The 23,175-nt window shown below is 49.7% G+C and overlaps 1 protein-coding gene across 4 annotated transcripts; it reads right to left on the reverse strand.

Annotated features, from left to right (window-relative positions):
• Nucleotides 1-2,850: 2,850 nt before the first annotated feature.
• On the reverse strand, nucleotides 2,851-23,091 carry CYB5R5 (cytochrome b5 reductase 5 (putative)). Of its 4 annotated transcripts, none has more exons than XM_090269515.1 (7): nucleotides 23,057-23,091; nucleotides 18,001-18,416; nucleotides 16,979-17,127; nucleotides 14,366-14,453; nucleotides 11,181-11,285; nucleotides 7,791-7,994; nucleotides 2,851-4,568 (listed from the first exon to the last, which is right to left on the reverse strand). In XM_090269515.1, exons 2-7 carry the CDS (start codon nucleotides 18,193-18,195, stop codon nucleotides 4,365-4,367), a joined length of 945 nt encoding a protein of 314 aa, XP_090125641.1. In that variant the 5' UTR covers nucleotides 18,196-18,416; nucleotides 23,057-23,091; the 3' UTR covers nucleotides 2,851-4,364. The 4 variants fall into 4 exon arrangements, with proteins under 4 accessions (XP_090125641.1, XP_090125640.1, XP_090125642.1 ...); XM_090269514.1 differs by lacking the exon at nucleotides 23,057-23,091 and adding an exon at nucleotides 22,892-23,050; XM_090269516.1 differs by lacking the exons at nucleotides 11,181-11,285; nucleotides 23,057-23,091 and adding an exon at nucleotides 22,892-23,050.
• Nucleotides 23,092-23,175: the final 84 nt, after the last annotated feature.

Genomic DNA, 23,175 nt, shown 5'->3' on the forward strand with positions numbered 1-23,175 from the left:
CATCACCCAGATTCACCAGATATTCATATTTGATCATGCTCACTTCAAATATTCTTTTTTTTTTAAGACTTAATTTATTCATCTTTAGATAGAGGGGAAGAGAGGGAGAAAGAGAGGGAGAGAAACATCCATCAGCCACCTCTCACATGCGCCCTGACCAGAGATGGAACCCACCACCCAGGAACATGCCCTGACCGGGAACTGACAGGCAGCCCTCTGCCCTGTGGTGCAACGCCCAACCAATCGAGTCACACTGGTCAGGGCTCAAATATTCTTACAACAAAGTGACAAAGATAAAAGCCCTCCACCCACCTCATCCCTTCCCTTCCCTCTATCCCCAGAGGCCACCACTATCCCCGAAGTCGGTGGATCTCCTTCCTGAGCATTTGGCTTCCTTTTTTGTTTTTAAACTTTGCAAAAATGGTTGTCTCACTATACCTTTCCTTCAACAATTGCTTTTCACTCAGTTATTACGCTTTCAGGATTTAGTCTATGTTGATACATGTAGACCTGGATCATTCATTTGAACTGCTGCATGGCACTCTGCTGCATGAATCTCTATAGAACAGTTCACTTCTCCATTCTCTTACTGATGGATAGGAGGTACTTTATTCTTTGCTATTTCAAACAGCGCAGCAATGAAAATCTTTACACACATCTCCTGGTGCACTCACGTGTCACATATGACCATTATACCGATGACAGCACGTGCACCCCTACCTGACCTTGGAGCACTGCTTAACATCTCAGAAGTTCCGTTTCCTCATCAGGCAGCTGGGGTACTAATGCATTTTGGTGAGCTACCTGCTTCCATGTAGATGAAAAAGCATTTTGCGGCCTGTAAAGTACTCCATGAATATTGGTTGTTTATTATTCAGGTAGTCGACGTTCAAGACGTACTGCGTCCACTACCACTTTGGGGACACGATGAACTGGCCACTGTTCGCGGCCCTGGATGTGCTCATGTGCAGATGAGACTGAGCGGAGTGACAACAGAACACACAAGACTGCTCACTCACCCATCCTGGGTGGCAGAGGCAGGTAAGGCTTCTGAGAGGAGGTGACACTGAGCTGAGCCCTTAAAAGACAAGGAGGCCAAGGCGAGTGGCCACAGGACTGCAGGACGGCCCAGGCAGAGGGAGCAGCAAATGAGCGTGAAGGGAATGACTGATGCAGGAGAACAAGTTTGGAACCTAAGAGCTGAGGGTGGGGGGCGAGGGGCTGGTAACATAAAATAAGTCTGGAAAGGTAAACAGAGCTGAGAGGCTGTATCCTGAGGGTCGCAGGGGACCATTGGAAGGTCTGAAGCAAGGGACTGACAGGCTCAGATTTGTGTGAGAAAAAGTCTGAATAAGCTCTGGAGGTCTGTACCTACTGTTGACAATAATGCATTGTACACTTAAAAATGTGTTAAGAGGATAGATCTCATGTTGTGTTCTCACCACAAAAAAAAAAAAAAATCAGTCTGGCTGCAGTGGGAAAGGGGGTATGGGGGAGGGGCTGGAGGCGGGGAGAACAATGGGGGAGGGTGGTCAGGCGGTGCAGGCAAAACACAGCAAGGCCCTTGCGTCTTTGCTCTCATCCCCCTGACAGCACAGCTCCCACGACATGCAGTGAGGGCGCTGTCAGGAGAGATGGCAGGAATGGGCCAGCTGACGGGGACCTCACCCCCAACTCAAAGATGTCTATCCTCACACATCCCAACCAGTCCCCTTCTTGGACTCACTCAGCATCTTATGAGGCACAGCATACAGTCACGAGCTCCCAGGTTTCCGGGTGATAGGAGCCCTTTGGCATCTTGGCACCAAGGGCATGGCTGGGCCCTGCCCGTGTCCCATGATGAGACCCCACCAGTACCCAGGCTGCACAGTGCCCACGTGGAGTGAGGGGAAGAGGAAAGTGACATTACAGGACAAGAGAGGCTATTGGTTATCACTGGGTGGCCTCATCTAATATCTATGGCTAATATCCAACAGGGGACAAGGAGACACACAAGAACTGCCCCAGACTCCCCACCCCTTAAGTGGGGACGCCCACCCTCTCTCTCTCCCTTAAGAGTGAGGAATTACCTTTGAAGCCTCCACCCTGAGTGTGGAGGCGGGTCCTCGGCACTCCCAGGCTGGACTAGAGACCCTGGCCACCCACTCTCCTAGTACTCCACACCTCCCTGTCTAGAACACGCAACCCTTTCAGAACTACCGGCTTCACTCCTGCTCCCCTTTTGGGCTGTAAGCTCCCCGGTGGAGCTCGCTAGAACTGCACCTGCCTTTTCACCGCCATTTCCTTAGTGCCTGGAACAGAGTCTGGCTCCTAACAGGCCCTCCAGAAGTATCTGTGAGGAGACTCAGTAAGATGTGCTGACTGCAGGAGAGGAAGCATGAAGGAAGACGCCCAGATTCCCGAGGCCGAGAGAGGAAACGTGCCTTGCCCGAGTCACAGGCTGGGACCTCTGGCTGCAGGCAGGGCCCTCCCACACATGACACTGTGCTAAAAAGAGACTCTGCAACAGACAGGCATTTCCCAAAGCATATTCCACGGATCGCTGGTCTCCAAAGATTCTAGTGGATAAAACTGTTCCACAGTTAAATAAGCTTGGGAAACTTGGGGTTGAGCAAAATGAAAAAAAGTTCCTTTACCATTGGACTGTCCAGAGCCTTTAATGTACTCATGTACACATGACTCTTGATGAAGGTCACATTCAGCATTCCCCACGTGCATCGGACCATGGGATTCTGCCTGTGAAACAGTCTGAAACCTTGGGTGCCATACCTCCCCCCAACTGCTTGTCATGATTATTTACTGAACATGGCCCAGTACAGAGGTTTGTTGCAAGTGTTGGGGGGGGGGGTGTGTGTGCAAAAGAAACCCTTTTTACACAAATGAAAATTAATCCAAGCCCCAAAACATAAATGGGATAAAAGTGAGACTGCTCTGGTTGAAGGGGGGGCCTGGGATCCCATCTGACTGTCCCTTCCCTGGAGCCGTGCCAGGAACCCTTGTGTCCTGTGGAGCCCCACATGAACTCTGGCAGCAACCTCTGTACACAGGGCTGCCTTTGGGAGACCTGGCTTCTGGGGCTGGCCCTGCTGTGAACTGTTCACCTTTGTCAAGTCACGTTGCCTCACAGGGCCTTGGCTTCCCCATGGGTGGATACAATGAGTCTGACAGACTAGATGCTCTCTGGAGTCCTGAACTTGAATCTCTGATAGGATGAGGACTGTGAGTCTATGACTGTAAAATTCTAACTCCACGATTCTATGGTTCTCTCATTCTGAGTCCACGACTTAATATTCTGATTCTGGGACTGCCTGTAGCCAGCCTGAGCTGGCGCAGCGCACTGGGGCCCGGCTGTGAAAAGCAGAATTCATTAACTGCAGTGCGCTGCCCAGGGACACTGGCTTCCCGGGGGAGGGCATGCCCCATGCAGGATGGAGGGGGCTGGATGTGGAGAGAAGGGGTGGGTGGGTCAGAGTCAGCATCCACTCAGTGGGCAGATCAGGGAGAAGGACCCAGGTCTCCTGACTCCTGCTCTATCTTTAGATCTCCATAGCAACTGTCGCCAGGGCACCAGAGCTGAAGGGAGGGCTGAGCTGGCTGCCTGCAGGAGGGAGGGGCGTTTGCGGCTGTGCCTCTTTTGCTGGAAAAAGGACTCTCAGCTGGGCTCTGGAGCCAGGGAAGAGTGACTGAGAGTGAAGTCCTTCACAGTAGGAAAGGCCTAGGACCAATAAAAAACAGAGGTAACCCAAGGCACCACCCTGCTCTGAGAAAGTGGTCAGGTCACAGGACCCAAAACCCACCCTGTGTCTCATGACAGTTGGAGGTACATAAGGCAGGTTCCTCCTCCAGCGAGCTCTCAGCCACCCCTGTAGTCATCCCCTGATCACTTACCGGGCACCTCACCTGAGCCAGCCCTGAGGCCACCAGGGGATACCCAGTCTTCAGGGGAAGCAGGCTTTGGAACAGACATCGCAGGGCATGGTCTGACAGGAGCCCCACACAAGCCCTATAACCTGAGGAACCAGGGGAGCTCTTCTAGCCCCTTCTCCTATCAACTCCCACTCCTCCCGGGGTACAGCCTGGACCAGCAGTCCTGCAGGAGCCCTCCCTGGCTCCCAGGCTGGTTACTGTCCTCGCCAAGTCCCTGTAGCGCCGTCCTCCCTCCCACAGTAGGATGCTGGCCTGTAGGAGTCAGTAACTTCATGGGGTAGATGAGAAGCAGAGGTGCACAGAGGTAAAGATGCCTGCCCAAGGCCACCTGGCAAGTTAGCAGTGGTCTTCCATCCACATTTTCGGATTTCTGTCTGTGCTCCTCCCTGTGTCCCACCGGCAGGCCCCTGGCCTGGGCTTTGGAAGGGAGGCCAGGCCTAGAAGAGGAAGTAGGAGTCCTCGGCCAGGCCCGCACGCAGCAAGCACCTGGCCACATCCTTGGTGAACTCGGCCGAGCCACAGACCAGTGCGAACGGCTTTCTCCGACAGGAACCAACCAGCTCTTCAATCAGGTCCTGGGCCAGGCGGCCAAAGCGGGTCTTCTCCCGGTAACTCCAGGGAAGCTGTTCCAGGGAGTTCTCCTGGGATGATGAGAAACAGTGAGGGTGACTGCTGGGGGCGGTCCTCAGAGTTTGCACAGCCAGCCCTGTCAAATGAGGAAACTGAGGCAGGGCGGGTGGGAAGGCAACCTTCACCTAGCCCTACCACGAGCCAGGCACTTGCTCACACTGGGACTCAGCACCTCGCCACCAGCCTGTGGGCAGGTGCCTTCGCCCCTAAGACAGGGAAGGCACAGGGAGGAGGGGCATCCCCAGGGCACACAAAGTCTGACAGTGGCAGGGCTAGAACTCAGGTCCCATCGCTTCTCACTGCCTCTTGAGGGCCCCTGTACCTGTCATCCTGGGGGAAATGTTTTCTCCGCATTACTGGGGTCACCTAGCATCTTTTCAAGGTTGTCTATACCCATCACCCTTGGAGCATAACTGTTCACTTGTTTTAAGGTTTCATTTAATTTGTTAACTTGACATTTATGGAGCGCTCACTCTGTGCCTGGCTGCTGGCTTCTCACTGCTTGTGTGTATCAGGGACCATAGGCAGCAGTGCCTTAATCAAGAGAGGGGGCTGTTTCTCTCACAGAAGGGGTTTGGCGGGGCAGGTCAGGGCTGCATGGTGCCCGAGCAACCCAGGCCCAGCCCTCTGCACTTTCTGGCCTCAGCATGTGGCTTTCAGCCTCAAGGTCCACTGCCAGCTGACTTGGAGGAATTTCTTTTATGTAAACATTTTATTGAAGTATAACATATACATACAAAATTACAGAAATCATAAAGTACATGTAGCATGAAGAACTTGAACGAAGAGAAGAACTCATGTAACCAGCACCCAAAACAAACAAAAACCCCCAACAGAATGGGATTATTCAGACTTCTGCAGACCCTGTAAAGGTCAGCTTCTAGTTCCTGGGGCTAAGCAGAGGCAGGAAGGGGGTGGGGGCTGGGGTTGGAATCTGGGCTTTGCTGCCACTTCCTGGCTGAGTGACAGTGCCCTCTCTGAGCTACTGTGATGAGTGTGGGGTGATGGGGAAAGCTGGTGGAGGCTCCATGGGTGCAGGCCTGACCTCAGGGGCACTCCCATGACCTTGGAGCCCACCTCACAGAGCTGTCTGACCCCGAGAGCCCTCTGGGGACAGCACTGTGGTGCAGACAGGAGATCCTCTCTGATGATCTGGATTTTCCTCACTCTCTCCATGCCCCGACATACCCTATGGGCCCTCGAGGACAGGGACCATTGGCCTCACCTCTCCTTCCCACTGCTTGGTCCCCTCAGGCCAGTTAGGTTCAGCTCAGCCCACCTCCATCGTGCACCCAGAGATGTGCTGGGTCTGGTTACTGCTCAGGTGAGGTGGGGACTGATGAATAATGATGGTGCACCAGGGTGGGCGCCATGAAGGAGAGCCCAGGCTGTGAGAGCAGACACATGGACACCAGCCAGGGGCTCAGAGACAGCTTCCAGAATGGCATCACACCTCAGCAGAAACGTGTGGTGACGACTGGGTGTCTGGCTAAGAAGCGGGAAAAGTGCTCCTGGCAAGGGGACACTGGTGAGCAAGGGCCCAGCAGCCAGGAAAGCACGAGCACTGCAATCACAAGCAGACCAGCGACACCAGAACACAGCCTGCGGGGAGACTGGGCTAGGAGACAAGGCCACACAGGACTGGCATAGCCACAGAGGCTTGGACGTCGCCCTGAGAGCAGGAGGGGCCAGGGAAGGGCTGGAGCAGGGCAGTGGTGTGGTCCTTCCAGCTGTAGGATGAAGGACACATCAATGGGGGGGGGGGGGCTGGAGCAGGGGAATGCCTGAAGATTCAAGCTGTCACTGGCTGCTGGCTGTCACTGTGGCCAGGCAGGAGAGGGAGCATCCTGAGTGGAGGGAGCGTAGACAGTAGGAAGTACCTCTCACTCCATCGCCCCTGCCACTGATGGCTAGCCCACTCGCCTACCACATCCCAGGCCACAGGCATTATCCAAGCCCCAGCCCAGGGCTGAAGGCCCTCTATTGCTGGTGAGCTTTCACAAGCCGAGGCTCAGAGGCCATCTCCCCTGTGAAGCCCTCCCTGCTTGCTGCAGCATCCTGAACACCCTCAACAGCACCCATCCTTGTGCTGTTGTGTACTGATGGGAGTAACAGCAGGGCTTCTGGAGTAGGACTACCAGGGCTCACACCCAGCTCTCCACCAATTCGCTGTTACTTTGGACAAAGTTCTTAAAAAAATAATCTCCCTGTGCCTCAGTTTCCACATCTGTACAGTAGGTGTGATGGCAGTCCAAACCTCCTAAGATGGTGGTGGTGGGGTTACATGAGTCAACACAAAAAATGCTTAGCACAATTCTAGGCCCAGACAAAGTGCTCTGAAGGGGAGCCATTATCAGCAACCCCTGTGGCTGTCTCCCCACACACAGGTGAGCACCTGGAGGGCAGGGAGCAGGCAGACCTTGAGCAATAGAGAATGGAGGGAGGTGCCAGCAGGGTATCCCAGCCCAGGGGATGCAAGAAAGAGAAATGAAGCTACCAACCAGGGGAAGGCAGGTGAACAAAGAGAGCTGAGGGCCAAGACAGAGATAAGGGGCATGATGGGCTCCTCATGCTGTGGCCAGAGAAGTGGGGTCAGGAAGGCCTGAGTGAATGAGGGGATAGGAAATCAAAGGGAAGATGAGTCAGGGGACAGAGTCACCTCCAGCTAGAGTGTCTGTAGCCTGGAGAGCTGGAAGCAGCTTTCCTCCCAGGCAGGGGCAAAGTGATGCAGTAGGAACTCTGATCCGTGCAATGAACTCGGATCCAGTTTACTCCACCAATTGCTGATGGAGAGAGTGCCTACTCCGTGCTTGGCACTGTGCTAAGCACTGAGGAGAGTGGAGGTGGACCCTGCCTCAAGGAGGACTCTGTGGCCTGGCCCACGGACTCCACAACCAGGCCCCCAGCTAACGATGCCAGTGGGTGGATGGTTGGCAGCAAAGCATGATGGGTGAGAGCTGGAGCTCTGGAATCAGATAGCCCTGGGTTCAAATCCTGGCTTTACCCCATCTAGCAGCACAGCACTGCAGGCACCATCACCATTCTGAGCATGTTTCCTCATCTGCATAATGAACATGACAACACTGGCCTTCCTTGCCAGGCACATGGTGGGGATCCCACCAGGGCAGGGATCATTGCGGCATGGGCCACAGAGGCCCTGGCATGTCCCTAGGACAGGTGTGAGGGGAGCACAGAGTCTCAATCAGGGGAGGAAGTCATCTCCCTGGGCTTACCTGGCTGAGTACAAAGAAGGTGCGGATATTCCAGAAACGGGCCTGCTCCTCCAGGAAGGTTTTCAGGTAGATGCCCTCAAAGGTCTTGAAGCAGCCAACCAGTGTGACAAAGGTCTCGTCATCTGCATTGTCTGTGATGCTGTGCAGGATGGGCACCATGGGGGCCAGGCCAGTGCCCGCAGCCAGCATGAGAAGCTCACCATACTGGGGAACAGGATGGGTATCTGACAGGATGGGTCAGGGGTGGCCTCACCCCACCCACCCACTACGGGGCCTTTTCGTGTGCTTGCTTGAATCAGATGGCACTGCTCTTCCTGGTGCTCATCCATCTGGGTTTCCCTCTCTACCTCCTCCAGGAAACCATCCTGGCTTGTTCAAGTCTATAGCTGGTGAGGTCTGCGTAACAGAAATCACAGAATCTGAGGACTGAAAGGGAACATAAGGGTGTGGCCCATCCTACACGTGGTTTGTTTTCCTTCTAAAGCGTCCCCACGGGACTCTTACATACTTCTGCTGACAGGTAGTCCATTACCTCTCAAGTCAGTTTGCTCTATTATGGACTGACTCCCTTGCCAGGGAGGTCTTCCCACCTTATGCTGAGCTCAAATCTGCTCTCAGCAAAGCCTTGCCCACTGTCCCCACCCCAGCCCTGCCCTCTGGGCCGCTTGCTCTGCCCCAGGGCAGCCATGCAGAGATCTGAGGGCACTGGCTTGGAATCCTGAGACTGCTCCACCCTAGACCAAATAAGAAACTATACATAAATGTCTAGCATAGAAGGGCCATGTGATAATTGAGTTTCCACCCTAAGAGGTCCCAGTCCCACCAGCCACTCCTCACTGAACCCATTTCCTGGTTCTAGGCCTCTTAAAGAGAGGCAGTCCTCTTTACAGTCAGTTCCTTACAGGTTAGTGCCTGACCCATACAGTGAGGTATTCATCTCCCTCGTTCTAGAGATTAGGCCTCTGTGAATACAGTCTGGGTTTCCACTAGCTTAACTGATAGCCCCTACACACACCATATTATTGCATGAAATACTTCCTGGAGTGCCAGGAGCCATACAGATCTGGGTTGAAATCCCCAGCCATGTGCTCTGGGCAAATGCTTTTACCTGTCTGAACCTTGTTTTCTTCTCTAATTAAAATAATAATAATAATAATAATAATAATAATAATAATGACAGCACCTTCCCATAATAGCTCCTATCTCAGAATTGTCATGAGGATTAAAAGAGATGACACAAACTGCGTGGTGAGGCCTGGGGCTTAAGAATTAGATTCCCTCCTCTTTCTGAGTCCCTACTGCCAGCCACACCATCCAGCCCTGTATCCCTGCTCACCCACCGTCCTGTCTTTAGCCTGCTCTTCCTTCTCCCATTGCTGCTCAGGTTCTCCTCTGGGAAGCCTTCCCTGAGCCAGGGACAGGTAAGGGGTCCTCCCGTGTTTCCCCACAGCCCTCAGTGCACCCTGCCTCACTACACTGGCTATGCTGTGTTGTTGACATGTTTGTGTGTCTGTGTGCCCATCAGCATGAGCTTCTAGAGGACAGAGGCCTTGTCTGACCCATCTTGGGCCCCCAAGGGTCCAGCATAGGCCTAGTCCTGGATGAATCTGGGAATGTCTATGGAAGAGTGCACAGTTAGATGCTAACGTGTCAGTGTCTGGGCTGACTTCATGTCCATCTGCAATGAAGACAAGTTCAGAGCAGCAAGACAGGGCCGGGAAGAGGGCTGGTGCACCCCAGCCTCCTCAGAGGAGCGGAGCCAAGTTTAGCCACCAGTTCAGGAGCCAAATGTTAATGTGCAAGACCCGCTCTCTTCTTCACTGCTGGGCCCTACAGCCTCCCCAGGCAGACATGCAGGGGCTTCTCAGCAGTGTTCTGTGGATGCAGAGAAGCAGCCACAAGGCATGGAGAAGCTCCACTCTGAAAAGGCGGTCAAGACAACCTTAATCAGGTGCACCTCAAGGTTGGGACGAAGCGGAAAACCCCTAGTCCCTCCTCTCAGGGGCCCAGGGGACACAGGGACATACTCAGCTAAAATGCAAGTCTGAGCATGGTTAGTACTAGAATACTATAGAAGAGTATTAATATATGCACATCCCCATATCTGTAAAATGACGGTAGCAGTATCTAGGAGCAGTTGTGAAGATTAAATGAGTTACTACACAATAAGTATTAAAATCAGAGCCTGGCTCAGAGGTAGTGCCACATACATGTTTGATATTACTATACACACATACATGTGTGCACTTGTATATACACCTCTGTGTGGAAGAGGATTTAGAAGGATATATGCCAAGGTAGTAGGTGTTCTTTATTTTCTCCTTATTGCCTCTCTATATTTGCTGATTTTGGGGGTAATGAACATGTATTGCGTTTGTAATAAGGAAAAAAAACAATAAAAGCTATTATTAAATTAAACAAAAAGAATGGAAGGGAATTACTCATTCACTTCCCTTTGTTTTGCTTTGTTTTCCTAATTATAAAGGTAATAGGTGTTTATTGTGGGTAATTTGGAAAATATAATAAAGAAAATAAAAATCACCCATTATTTCATCACCCAGAGCTGCTATCATTTCATTGCAATTTCTTTTCATATTTTTTCTCTGCATTTTAACTCAGTTTCCCAGCCTGTTGTATATTCAGTTTTGTACCTAGTGTTTGTCACTTGATCTTATTACATAAACACATAATATCATTTATTAACATAATTTTAAAATCCAAGATAATATTCTTTTAAGAATCTGCAATCCAGGGTACTTAACTGTTCCCCTGTTGTTGAATATTCAGTTATCTCCAATTTCTTGCTATCATAAATAAAGCTGCAATGAACATGTGCAAAAGAATCAGCATTTTGGATTCCTTCCATAGGGACAGACTTACAAAAGTGGAATTACTGGGTTAAAAATTCTTAAGATTCTTCATACTGCCAAACTGCTTTCCAGATATGCACCAACTGATGAGAAATTGCTATTTCTTCCCGAGAACATCAGGGAAGGCTTTGAATACAGCATGAAAATAAGGAGAAGAGCATTCCAGGCTGGGAAGAGTGGCCTGTCAAGCAGTGAGCCATGGGACATATTTAGGGGTAGTCTACATAGTCTTGTAACTGGAAAGATATCTAAGGATAAGATGGGGTAGGGGCCTTAAATACCAAGTACATGAGTGAATTTTCTAAGCAATGGGCAGTCATGGATATTTCTGGAGCATGGGCAGGCAGTTTTGTTTCTCAGTGCCTATTCCATCTCCTCCCATGTCCAACCCCAAGGATACTCTCGGGCTTGGGTTTGGGCTCAGGAAGAAGAGTATACTGAGATTCTATAACCTGAAACCTGCAGTCCTAGAGGCTAAGCTGGGAGGGGTTTCCTGAGGACTCAGTGTGCTGGCACTGACCTGGTTGGGTTTATAGAAGAAGTCTCCGAAAGGTCCTCGCCAGAAAGCTGTGACTCCTGCTTTCCAGGACTCAACATACCGGGACATCAGCCCAGTCTGGTAGCACTGGAACAAACAAAGGAGACCTCAACGGGACAGGCACATGCTGCCAATACAAACCACAGCAGCCCTTTCTGCAATGCTAAGTGCTTCACATGTGTTATCTCATTTAAGCCTCCTAATCATCCCTCAAAACTGGTACTGTTGTTCTCAACTTTCAGATGAGGCTCAGAAGCTTACAAAGAAGGGAAATGGTGAGGCTGGGATGAGAATTCATAGGGCCTCCAGCTCTATCTACAGAGGTCTCAAATTCAAATAACTAAGGGCCCATGCAGGTAGTCTAAATGAGCAAAGAACTGGGTATAAAATGACTAATGACAACAAACAGTCTCAGTATAAGAGGGCAGTAGGGAATGGTGGGGACTATGGCAAATTGGGGAGTGAATGCTCCCTCTAAAGTTTGTAGACAACTCATCAGAAACCCCTGTAGTACCCTACACTGTTTCCCAGCTGGATAAAAAAACACAAAGGATGTGAAGGAGACGCCTCCACAGAGGGGAGGCAGTCTACATTTCCTGGCAGCTGCCCACTCTATGCCAGGCACCATGCTGAGACTGTAGGGGAGACAGCTGGACCTGAAGTTCCATGAAGGCAGCCAGTGCCTGAACCATGGAAAGAACTTGGTAGATATCTGAATGAATGAATGAATGAATGAATGAATGGACTCACCCAATCGATCAGATTCAGGCCCTGCCTTTAAGGAGCTCACAATCTAGGAGGAACCTAACTCTCAGACATATACAAAGCAGAGACTCTCTAATACTCCATGAGAAGGATAAAGTGCTGGAAGAACACTAAGGGCATGCAGTCACTTCCACTGCAGCAGGATTAAGAATAGCTTCCTGGAGGAGGAAGCATTTGAGCTGGACCTTGAAGACTGGGTAAGACTGAATTCACTGGGAATGAATGAGAGCAGGAGGACAGAGAGGATTCTGGGCATCAGCTATGGTATGATCAAGGGTAGAACAACAGCCCAGGTCATGTGCTGGGAACAGCAAGTGGACACAGCAGGGTGGGTGAGGAGGAAGCACTGGATGACCGGACTGGAAGGTGTCTGGGAAGAGATTATAACCAAACTGGGCTTTTAAGCACCCACAGTCACCTCTAGTACCACCCTGACTTCCTTGGATGCCATATGCATAAAGCAAGGGAAGTCCTTGGGTCACCTGGAAGAGGTCTGGGAGGAAGTTCTCCTAACTTGCTGGAGGCTGTCTCTCAGAGCACACCTTGCTCTGTGGCCCGGACTCAGGGGAGGCACAGCCCACACGGAGCCTGGCTTAATACACATGTGTTAGACAGGACTCACACAGAACTTATGTTCTTCCACTTGGAATTATGTTAGCCAAGGGGCCTTGGGAAATATGATACCATCTCTCTGAGCATTAGCTTCTTCATCTGTAAGATGGGGGTAATATGATGTCCTCTGTAGGGAAATTAGAAAAATAAAGAGCCAGAAGCAGTGCCTGGTGCCCAGACGGTGCCTGAGAAATGGGAGTTCCTCCTTCCCGTGAACCAGAAAGGATAAACCTAAAACCACGCCGTCTGCCTTCCCAATTTGCAATCTTTTCCAACTCTTCCTAGCCAGCGGCTTAGGGATAATTAAGTACCCCTCTAAAGAGAGGCTTTCTGGTAAGTGAAGGAGAAAATCAGCCTTGCAGCTGGGAGAAAACTGTCTCCAGGCTTATCCTTTCAACAGAAACACACCCAGACAAGCAGCCTGGGGAAGCAGGCCATTTGGAGAGGATTTGTGGAATCTCCCAGACAAACAGTTGTGTGGAGAAGGGATCCCGTCCAAGGTTCTGTGTGAGGGAGTAAACACTCGGGCTCTGAAGGCAGGCAGGGAAGGCAGGAGCCAGAGACAGTGCTGGGGTCTTGCAAACAGAAGGCCAGGGCTCACCACCAGCCGCTCTTCTTTCTAGCTGTGGAGCTTTGGGTTCTCCTGAGGCCTCAGTGTGCTTATCAATGAAATGGGGATAATAATTCCTGTCCCACAAGGGAGATAAAAGGATGTGAAAGCTATTCTTAATCATTGGTGTTCCCTAGGATTCCATTTGGGAAATGATGATCTAGAGCTATATAGTACTTTAACCCATGTGAAACTGCTGTTTCTGTAAGTCAAAAATATTAGAGTATCAGCAATTCTGTGTTGTTCCACCTATTTATTTTTTCCACATAACTGGGCCTTCATGTCTTCTTGTATCTTTGGTGCCTTTTCTTTGGGTCTGTGGGGTATTTTGTATTCAACCTACTTTGTTCATCTTATCTCTGCCCACTTCCTCACTACTTGGTTGCCTCCATGAGTACCTTTCCTCCTGCCATTTAGACTGGGAACAGTTCCCATGAGACCCTGTTCTCTTTCACCCATTCCTGCCTTTCCTTATTCGTCCCCTTGGCCTGGATGCCATTCCTTGCCACTGCCAATTTCTGCTCCTCCTTTAAGGCCCAATTCAAATGCCCTGGCCCCTGCCCATCTTCCTGAGAGGTGATCTCAGGTTAGTTTGGTCCACAAGGGCCTCCACGCCCCTGCTGACCCAAGACAAATGATGCACAGTTCCCTAATCAGGCCCCCTTTACCACTGTGCATGCTGTCCCCAGCACTTCAAGCTTCCTTCCCACATTTCCCCTCCGGTTCCCCACTCCGTCACTTACACATTCAGCTCAAACACACATTCCAGCTAGGAGGCCCGGCCTGCTTGCCCACAGCTCCAGCTACCCTGGGCTGGGAGCTCCCGTCCTGGTGTCTCTCACACTGGACTACCCTGGGCTGCTCCTCTAAGGTCAGGCACCGTGTCAGCTGCATCTGGACCCCATGCTTAATACACACTAAGTACAGGTACCGGGCAGCTCAGGTCTCCCACCCCCCCCTCGCTAGGCAAGAAAACCAGAAGCAGCTTTAACTCTCTCAGCTGGAGCCTCATTTTCATAAAATCAGTCAGAAAGAAGCCCCCTGTGGGTGGTCAAGCAGCCCCCCTTCACCAGGAAAGATGGGAGAAGGCTTTCTTTGCTGTCCCCACTGTTCCCTCAAGACAGCCTCCTTCTCTGTGAACCCATGGAAGCACCTGAGAGCACTGTGTGATTCAGCTCACCTTGATTAAAACTTCAAAGTATCCTTCTGCATTGGCAGGACTGATGGGCGTATAGGCTCTCTGAATTTCTAAGCCATCTACTATCCCTCTGGGAAAGAGAAGCAATCGGTCAGTCATTCAACCCTTATAGGTATCTGCTCTGCCAGGCTTGTAAAGGTGGAGGTGGGGTCGGGTCATTCCCAGTGGTCCTCACTGAAAGGTAAACAAGATGGAGCAGAAAAAAGGCACTGAGTCCTCCCTCTGCCACATGCTGGCTGTGAGTCCCTGGGAAGGTCCCTTAACTCCCACTTCTATGAAATGGGGCCAACCATCTTTGTCCCTGTTGTGTAGGTCTACTGGGGTTACAGATGGGAAAGTGCTTCAAGAAGTACACTGATGGCCCTGGCCGGTGTGGCTCAGTGGGTTGAGCGCCAGCCTGCAAACCAAAAGGTCGCTGGTTTGATTCCTGGTGAGGGGACATGCCTGGGTTGTGGGCCAGATCCCCAGTTGGGGACACGTGAGAGGCAATCAATTGTTTCTCTCACATAGATGTTCCTCTCCCTCCCTTCTCTTCTCTCTAAAAATAAAGAAATAAAATCTTAAAAAAAGAAAAGAAAGAGGTACATTGATGAAGCAAAGGGAGCTGAACATTTTCCTGCCCTCTTCTCGACCATAGAACGATAAAGATAAAAACAACTGTTTTTTAACAATTTGTTCATTGAACACTTACTACCATGTGCCAGGATCAGAATTGGAAGGATCCTCAAAAGTGCCCTAGTCCAAGTCCAGCCCTGAGCACAAATCCTCGCCGTAATGTTCTCAACAAGGGGAGCAGGATGATCGTCATGACTGAGCAGCCTTGTTGTCTAGATGCCTACTCTACACCAAGCATATTCTATGCATTATCTTATTTAATTCAAATAATAACCCAAATGAAAAAGCCAAGGCTTAGAGAAGGAAAGCTACTTGCCCAAGGTCACACAGCTAGAATTCACACAGAGCTCTGACTGCAGAGCCAAGTTCCTCACACTACTCCTCAGAGCTTTCCAGAAGCACCTCTCGAGTCCCACAATGTTTGCAAAGATTTTAAAAAGATCCTGTCCTGATGCATCCAAAGCAGGGGAGCAGAACAGCAACATTTAACAAATCCTTGTGGAACAAATGAGGAAATAACAAACAACACATGACATGACCTGGATGCAAAGAGCAGGTGACATTTGCTACAACAGAGGCAAAACTGACATGCTGTGGAGGGAGCCACCATTCTCACTGGGGGCACCGGGAACCTTGGGAGGTCCCCCAGGGCTAGGTTTAAAGGATGAGCAGGCCACTGGCATCTGAGAATGGGGGCAGGAAGGGAAGTAGTTCCAGGCAGGGGAACAGCATGGGCAAAAGCTTAGAGGTAGGATCAAGTAGGGCAGGAACTGGTGGGTGGATGCATGAAACTAGAACAAGGGGCAAATATGCAGCAGGGCGAGGGAGGACTTGGTGGGAAAGGAAGCTGGGAGCCTGGGTTAGGATGTCATTAGGGAGGCATCAGGGAGCAGAAGGTGCTGAAACAAGGAGAGACATGAGTGGCAGACGGGGTGGAGAAGAGGGAGGTAGTTCCTGTTTTATGGATGGTTGGTTGCAAGGGGCTGTGATCTGCCCTGCGGCCCCTCCCATCCATTGGAAGAGTGAGCTTTAAGGATCGCTGGCCAGGCCACAGGCCAGAATGAGCTGGGCACAAACACCGGGGGTCAACGCAAGGCAAGTGGCCAGGGTGTGACCAGTAATATGCTCTCTCCTGGTTTTCCACATCCTCTGGCTACATCTTCTGTCTGCTTTGCTGGCTCCTCCTCCTCTTGCCAATACCGTAAATGCTAGAGTAGACAGGGTTTGGTTTCCTGCCCTTCCCTCTTTTCATGCCACATGCTCCCAAATGCTGTCCAGGTATATGCCAATGATTCCCATACCCACACCTGCAGCTCAAATCTCTCTGCTCAGCCTCATACCCAGAGCCAACTGCCAGGCAAAGGCTCTTATCCCTGGGCAGGAGGGAGAGTACACAAGTAGGCTGGGGGGAAGAAGAAACTTCAAAGGAGTGGTTAAGAGTATAACTCAGGAGCTGAGCTGAATTTGAATCCTGGCTCCATGACTTACTAGCTGTGTGATAGTGGGCAAGTCCCTTGCTCTCAATGACAGTGTTCTTTCTATCAAACTGGTGCTATTCCTATTAGGTTCATACCACAGGCTCTAGAGCCACACTGCCTGCCTTCAAATCCTGGCTCCAACATTTCCTAGCTGTGTGACCTTAGGCAAGTTACTGAACCTCTATGACTTCAGTTTCTTCTCGGGTGTAACAGTACCTACCACACAGGATTTTATGAGAATTAAATGAGTTCATATGTATAAGAACACAGAACTGTGCCTTGGATAGTATAGGCTATAAAAGTGTTCGCTATTTTTATTGTTATTTATTATGAAAACCACATTCTCTAATTCAATCCTAAGAATCCTCTGAGTCCCATAATACTGTCTATTTTGAAGATGACTGGGGTGGGGCACGGGGTTGAGCAATCACCCTAGGCCACATGGCTAGCACATGGCAGAGCAGGGCTTCAAAGCTTTGAACCTCCCACTACCTGAGTGTACCGTAGGATGAGGTGCTGGCCAGGCCACAGGCCAAGCTGGCTTTTCCCGGGGAGCGCAAACTGGACACGGTAGGTGTCTTTGGTGAGTTTTTCCATGGCACTGATGTGGAAGCCCAGGAACGTCTCTGGACTCAGTTTGGAGGGGCAGCTCTGCAACAGGAAAATACCCAACAGCTAGAAGCTGGGGCTCAAGAGACATGCAAGCATCCACAAGTATCCTTCCCACTTTTCCCAAGGAGAGGCTGCCCCAGCTGCTAAGTTTTCTGTTATAACAGAGAGTAGTCCTGCCTTACTTCCCTTTCATGCTCTAATCTAAGAATGCCAAAGCAATTTACACTGTGCTCACCTGCTCTTAAGACTTCCATGGCTCCCCTCAGCCACAGGATAAAGTGTGGGCTCCTTAGCTGGACACTCATGGGACCTGTGGATGACCCTCAGACCTCATTTTACCTCCCATGCTCAGATGCCAGACTCTCCTCCACCCTGCCATGCCAAGAACATGCTGCTGCCTCCTACCTGTGAGCCTTTATTTGCTTAAGCTGGGTCCTCTGTCAATAACACTCATCTGTAACGTATTAATGACCCACCCATCTTTGAAACCTGTTAAAATCCGTATTTGTAAAATTTAGAAATTGATGAGACCTTAAAGGTGATCTAATCTAATATCCTTATTTTACATCTGAGGCCTTGGCGGTAGTGACTTACTTGTCACACCTTCTAGGTCTCAGCCCACTGCTCTTAACATCCCGCCTCACCTGCACCTCCTCCAGGAAGTCTTCTCTGAATGCCATTAACTCATGGATCTCTCTCTCGGGTAAAATGCCCACACCTAGTTACTCCTGGAATTGCCCCCCATACCCAACTCAGGGCCAGGCTTTTCTGTATATTTCCACTAGGCACACTCTCTTTTCTCTGCTGTACAAAGCCAGGGAAAGCTTCCCCAAGCAGGTACACTGCGCAGGGCCAAGGCCAGATAGATGCTGCCACCCTGGCCCTCTGGTCTGAGGAGCAGCTCTCCCGTACCTGTGACTGCTTCCCTCTTAGCAGGCTTCTGTCCTTGTTGGCTCGGGCTGCCTCCCACCTTGCCAGGTCTCGGTGATAGAGGTCGAACACACAGGGTGAGCAGCCACTGCCACAGCACTGGGAAGGCAATGGCTCCACAGGCCGAAGCTGCAGCCAGGCTTCCTCATCATCATCCTCCTCCCTCTCATCCATCATCAGAGGGCTTGGCAGCCTGCGAGGGACAACTGGTGCTCTTCCCAGAGCAGGCCTGGCTCTGTGAGGTCACGGGCCCAGGCCCCGTTCCCTTGCCAGTCTTGGAGAGGGAAAACACGTCACACTCTGGTCACCTCTACAGCCCCCATCCTCCCAAGACTTGCAGGTGCCATGGCTGTGTGTGAGCACTGAAGACAGGGATGAATCTCCCTGGAATTTGGTGCCTGTGGGGGAGGCAGGCAAACAGGACATAACAATCAGAACTGGCAGTCAAGGTTTCCTGGCCTTTTCCTGTGCTCTGAGTTCTGGATTAAGCATTTTACATAGGAAGTCTTGTCAGGGACCCCTGGGAAAGTATTGAGACTTGAAGCCCCACGCAGGCCAGGCGAAGGAAACAAAGCCTGTAAGACCAGACTGGAAAACCAGGAAAGCTGGGTGCATAAATGCCTCGATGCTATAGCCAGTGGGCCCTGGAGGTAATCAGGCCATGAGAAAATGCTTTATGTCCTTTGAAGCTTGCCCTGCTCTTTTACCTCACTTGATCACTTTATCGTACCAGCAGCAGAGGTTTTAACTTTTAACTCAAAATGAACTCACCCTCCCGATTTTATGGCCATCTGAAGTCTTTGTGTCCAACACACTCTGACCTGAGGGAGATCTCAACATTCTTTCAATTGTTATCCCTGAACGATATCTCCTTTCTATAATCAGCACTGTTTAACATTGGTTGATGAACTTTACATGTGTGCTATATGCCCTTATGCTTACTGCACTCAATAAAAGACCCTGGAGGAAGGCAATTGAGGCATTTGTCTCTCAGACATTTGCTGGCCTTCTCTCCCCTAGCACAAGCTGCCTGGGAAGTCTTCATTTCATCCACACCAGGGGATCTCTGTGGGTTGGGGGTCCCCAACAAAATCTTATTGAAGTTTTAAAATATTTTAAATGATGAAATTATAAAAAACAAATTTAAATGTTATCAAAGAACACCGTTGTAACCACCACTCAGTCAAGTAAAAAGAACCTTGCCAGTATCCCATAAGTCACTTACATGTGTGCTTTCCTGATCATACACTCCCATCCTTGTAATCAGCATCTTGACTTTTGATGTAATCACTCCCCGCTTTCCTTAATTTTGCCTCCTGTTTGCAGCCCTAACCACTACAGTTCAGCTGTGCTCAGTTTTTACCTTTACAAATCATATGAATGATTTTCTTACCTATACAGAATCATATGGTTTCTTTCACTCAGCATTGTTGGTGAATCACCCACCAAATTGCTGCATCTCATTTAATCTTTACAACAAGGTGGCGTTTTACACACTGGGGTCTGGAGAGGTTTAATAACCTTTCCAAGGCCACATAGGTCCTATAATGGTGGCACTGGGATTTTAACTCTGGTTTGCCTGGTTTCAGAACATACTTTTCCTCAACCACAAGAAAAGAGAAGGAGGTTGTGATGGTCCAGGTGAGAGATGACAAAGACCTGGGCCAGGGAAGCTTCAGAAAGAATGATAGGACAGGGGTATAGAGAGGTGGAAGGGACATACAAGTATCTGGCTTGGATTCCTGGGTGGACAGTGGGCTTAAGAGAAATGGAGTTTTCGGGAAAAGAGGGAGTGGGGGGAAGTGACAAGTTTAGTCTGAGGTATGCTGAGTGCTCGTGGAGCATCCAAGAGCAGAATCCAGCTGTCAGATGGATTAAACAGGTCTAGGTACAGGAGTCTGGGGACGGAGGTCCTGACACCAAGGGAGGGATGAGTGGGCAGAGGAAAAGAACAGAAGTTTGGAGCCTCTGTGAGGGCCTGCTTGGCTTCACTCCCTCCTGCAAGTACTCACAGCACTTGGTCCAGCCCAAGTGCTCAGTAAGTATTCTTCAAATGAATGAATCTCTCTGTTATAGCATTTCACACTGTTTCAAAATTACATGTTTACATGTCTTCTTCCTTTTTGAGACTGTGAACTCCTTAAGTACAGAGACCCATTTTTATTCATTTTATGAAACAGCACAGTGTATATTTTAAAATATGTGTGTTATATGGAAGGAAGGAAGGGAGGAAGGAAGGAAGGAAGGAAGGAAGGAAAGAAGGACGGGAAGAAATGAAAGTGGAGCTTGTTTTCAGGGCTGTTAGGTAAACATAGTCTGAAAGACAGTTCAGGGAGAAAAAGTTATATGGCTATGATTTAGAGACGTTTCTGTGAAAGTAGTTTGGGATTTATTAAGGTCATCCATATTTATATGTAGAACTCCACAGTTTACATAGAAATAGACTTGATCATCTCATCTATTAGCAAACTATTCATTTAAAACTCCATAGGCAAATAAAAATAAAGGAGGGTGTTCTTTACCTCTTGTCTGAGAATAGAATGAGGGAAAGTCTCATGTCACAGAACATTATTTGATATAAGTATCATTCCTCTCAAATGCAACTTTTCTAAGAGCTCCAGCCTTTGCTTTCCTCCCATTCATTCCTGCCATAGACACTTACTAATAGGGGCAGCTGAATGAGATGGTAGGATGCAGAAGTGAGTGAGACTCTGCCTCTGCTCTGGAGGAGCTCCTGGTCTAGTGGGAGAATCATCCACTAAACAGGTAACAACCATTATAAGAATAAATGCCACTAACTGAGCCACAGTCTAAGCCAAGCACTTTGCACTACCTCAGTCAGTCCATGTTCTTCGTCATTTCACAGAAAACTGAGGCAGGTCAGGAAGCCAGAAGTGGTGAGGTTAGTAATACACACCAGAGTCCCTTAGGTATCCAGGCTGGTGCTTTCTCACTAGATTTCATGCTTCTGGAGGGCAGGGGGGATGGTGTCCTCATCTCTAATTCCCAGTGCCTGGCCACTGGGCTGGCCCAGAACAGGGGTCCAACTTGCTAAACTATCACTGAATTTTATGGGCACCCTAATGGCATTAATTTCATTTGTGCATAAAGTTCTAGGATCAATGTGTGGGCCAAGTCTGTGGAAGGGCAGAGGTGTAAACCACCAAGTTGGCCAGGGAACCAGGAAGTCCCGTTTCTTGGTTACCAATTACTTCCCAGGAATCCTAATCATTAAGACCTTTTCCACTTTTACTGCTCCCCACATCCATTTACACTGGAGCTTCCCACAGGCCCAAAGGATGTGCTTCTAGTCTCTCTATACCATCCATCAGTGCACCTGCCAACAGCTCTGATCACACCAGTACCCTGCTTAGCAACTTCTAACAGTTCCCCATTGCCTACTGGATTGAATTCAATCTTCTTGCCTGATGCCCAAGGCTCTTCCTGATCAGAATCTGTCCAAATTTTCTTACCACTATCATTGGTTTTAGAAGGGTTGTCCTTCTGTGTGCAATAAATCTATCTCTCATAGAAGAAAGGGTATGGCTTCAGAGAAGCTGGTTCTACTCCTGGTTCTACGATTTCAGGAAGGCTTGGCAGGCTGGGGACCCCTTGAGAGCAAGGGTGGTTTCTTATTCTTTCTATATTCTACCACCAAACACAGGCCTGGCATTTGGAAGGCTCTGGTGAGTAGTGAGTGCTCATTCAGTTTACAAATAAGGTCTGGAGGCCAGGCACAGTGCTAGGTGCTGGGATACAGGAGAGGTAAGTAGGACATGGGCCCTACTTCATGGAGCTTTCAGTCTAGCAAAGTGTTACATCAACCCAATCCAATTTTATTGCATGTTATGTGCCAGGTATATGTCTTACTTTGATTTTTGAAAGATAAAGTGAGATAAGTGAAAGAACTCCATTGTCTATAAGCAGCTATACATTGTGAGGGTTATTCATATTAGTCTTTGCCTTACATTTACCTTTTCTATGTTTTAATAATCCATTTCTCTGGTATTTTGGAAACTGGCAGAGAAGTTGGCCACATCACTCAGGAATTTTAAAGATCTGATTCATGCCTCCTCTCCATCTCTACCTTTTCTGTCTAGAAGGCACCACCTTTAAGCCATGCCTTGACACATGTTGTTGTCTCTGCCTGGATGATGCTCCTCACTTGTCAGACCTTGCTTAAGGTCACCTCCCCTCAGAGGCCCTCCGTGAACTTCCCTTTCTCATTCTCTATCATGTACACTATTTGCTTCTATTAGAATTCATTCATTCATTAAACATGCATTTACTGTGTCGGGCACTGTTCTAGGGGTAGAGGGATATAACAGTGAAGAAACACAAACCCCTGCACTCATGGAGCTCACATTCTAGTGAGAGATATCCCTTAAATAAGATAAAGACTGAAAACAGATAGTGTGCCTGGGTTAAATGTTAAAGAGGAAAAAAACTGGGGAAAGGGATAGGAAGTGTGTATGTGTGTTGCTACTGCTTACTTGTTTCTCCCACTAAACTGTAAGTTCTACATTGCACATCTATTGTATTCACGAACACAAACACGATGCTCAGCAGTGTCTGGCGCAGTGGGCATTTGATAAACAGGTGTTGCTTAGTGAGCAAAGGAACGCCTCCATCGCTCCGGCCTTGCTTCCATGGGGCGGAAAGGGAAATCCGGAGGACAAGGGGGGCAAATAACTCACCCTTAGGGCTGGGAGAGAGGCGTGCGGTTCGAGCCTTGACGCTGGTGTGGAGGGCAGGGCGACTCTCAGGCTCAGAAAGGCAAGGGACAAGTGCCCGCCGCTTACCTAAGTGGGTGGAAAGGAAACGGAACTTACAGCGCACTCACTACGTGTCGGGCGCTGTACAGGTGTGTTACCTTGGGCGTTTCTACCCTATATTTACAGCAAGGGACATTGGGTCTCGGAGGAAAGTTCCTTGTCCAAGCTCCAACTGCTCGTTAGCGATCCAGGTTGCCCTGAGTTCAGGACTGGAGTCCAGGCGTTGTCCTATTCCCGTCCCAGTCACAACCAACACCACTCACCTACACTCCTGCGCTTCCCCTCCCGTGAGGATCCTTCAGGTTCCCTCCCTCCCAAGTCCCACCTATGAAAAAGTGAGAACGGCCTGCGGGGTGGAGCAAGCCTAGAAATCCCTGGCTTT

This window comes from Furipterus horrens, unplaced genomic scaffold (genome assembly GCF_987537825.1).
Source record: "Furipterus horrens unplaced genomic scaffold, mFurHor1.1.pri manual_scaffold_3, whole genome shotgun sequence".
In the NCBI taxonomy this organism is placed as follows: Eukaryota; Metazoa; Chordata; class Mammalia; order Chiroptera; family Furipteridae; genus Furipterus; species Furipterus horrens.

Bases quoted from the DNA above. Each gene is read 5' to 3' on its own strand.
- CYB5R5 (XM_090269515.1), bottom strand. From the start codon at position 18,195: ATGATGGATGAGAGGGAGGAGGATGATGATGAGGAAGCCTGGCTGCAG. The intron at 17,128-18,000 runs GTACGGGAGAGC...TTCCTGTTGCAG, and splicing joins TAAGAGGGAAGCAGTCACAG to AGCTGCCCCTCCAAACTGAG. The intron at 14,454-16,978 runs GTACACTCAGGT...TCTCTTTCCCAG, and splicing joins GGCCAGCACCTCATCCTACG to AGGGATAGTAGATGGCTTAG.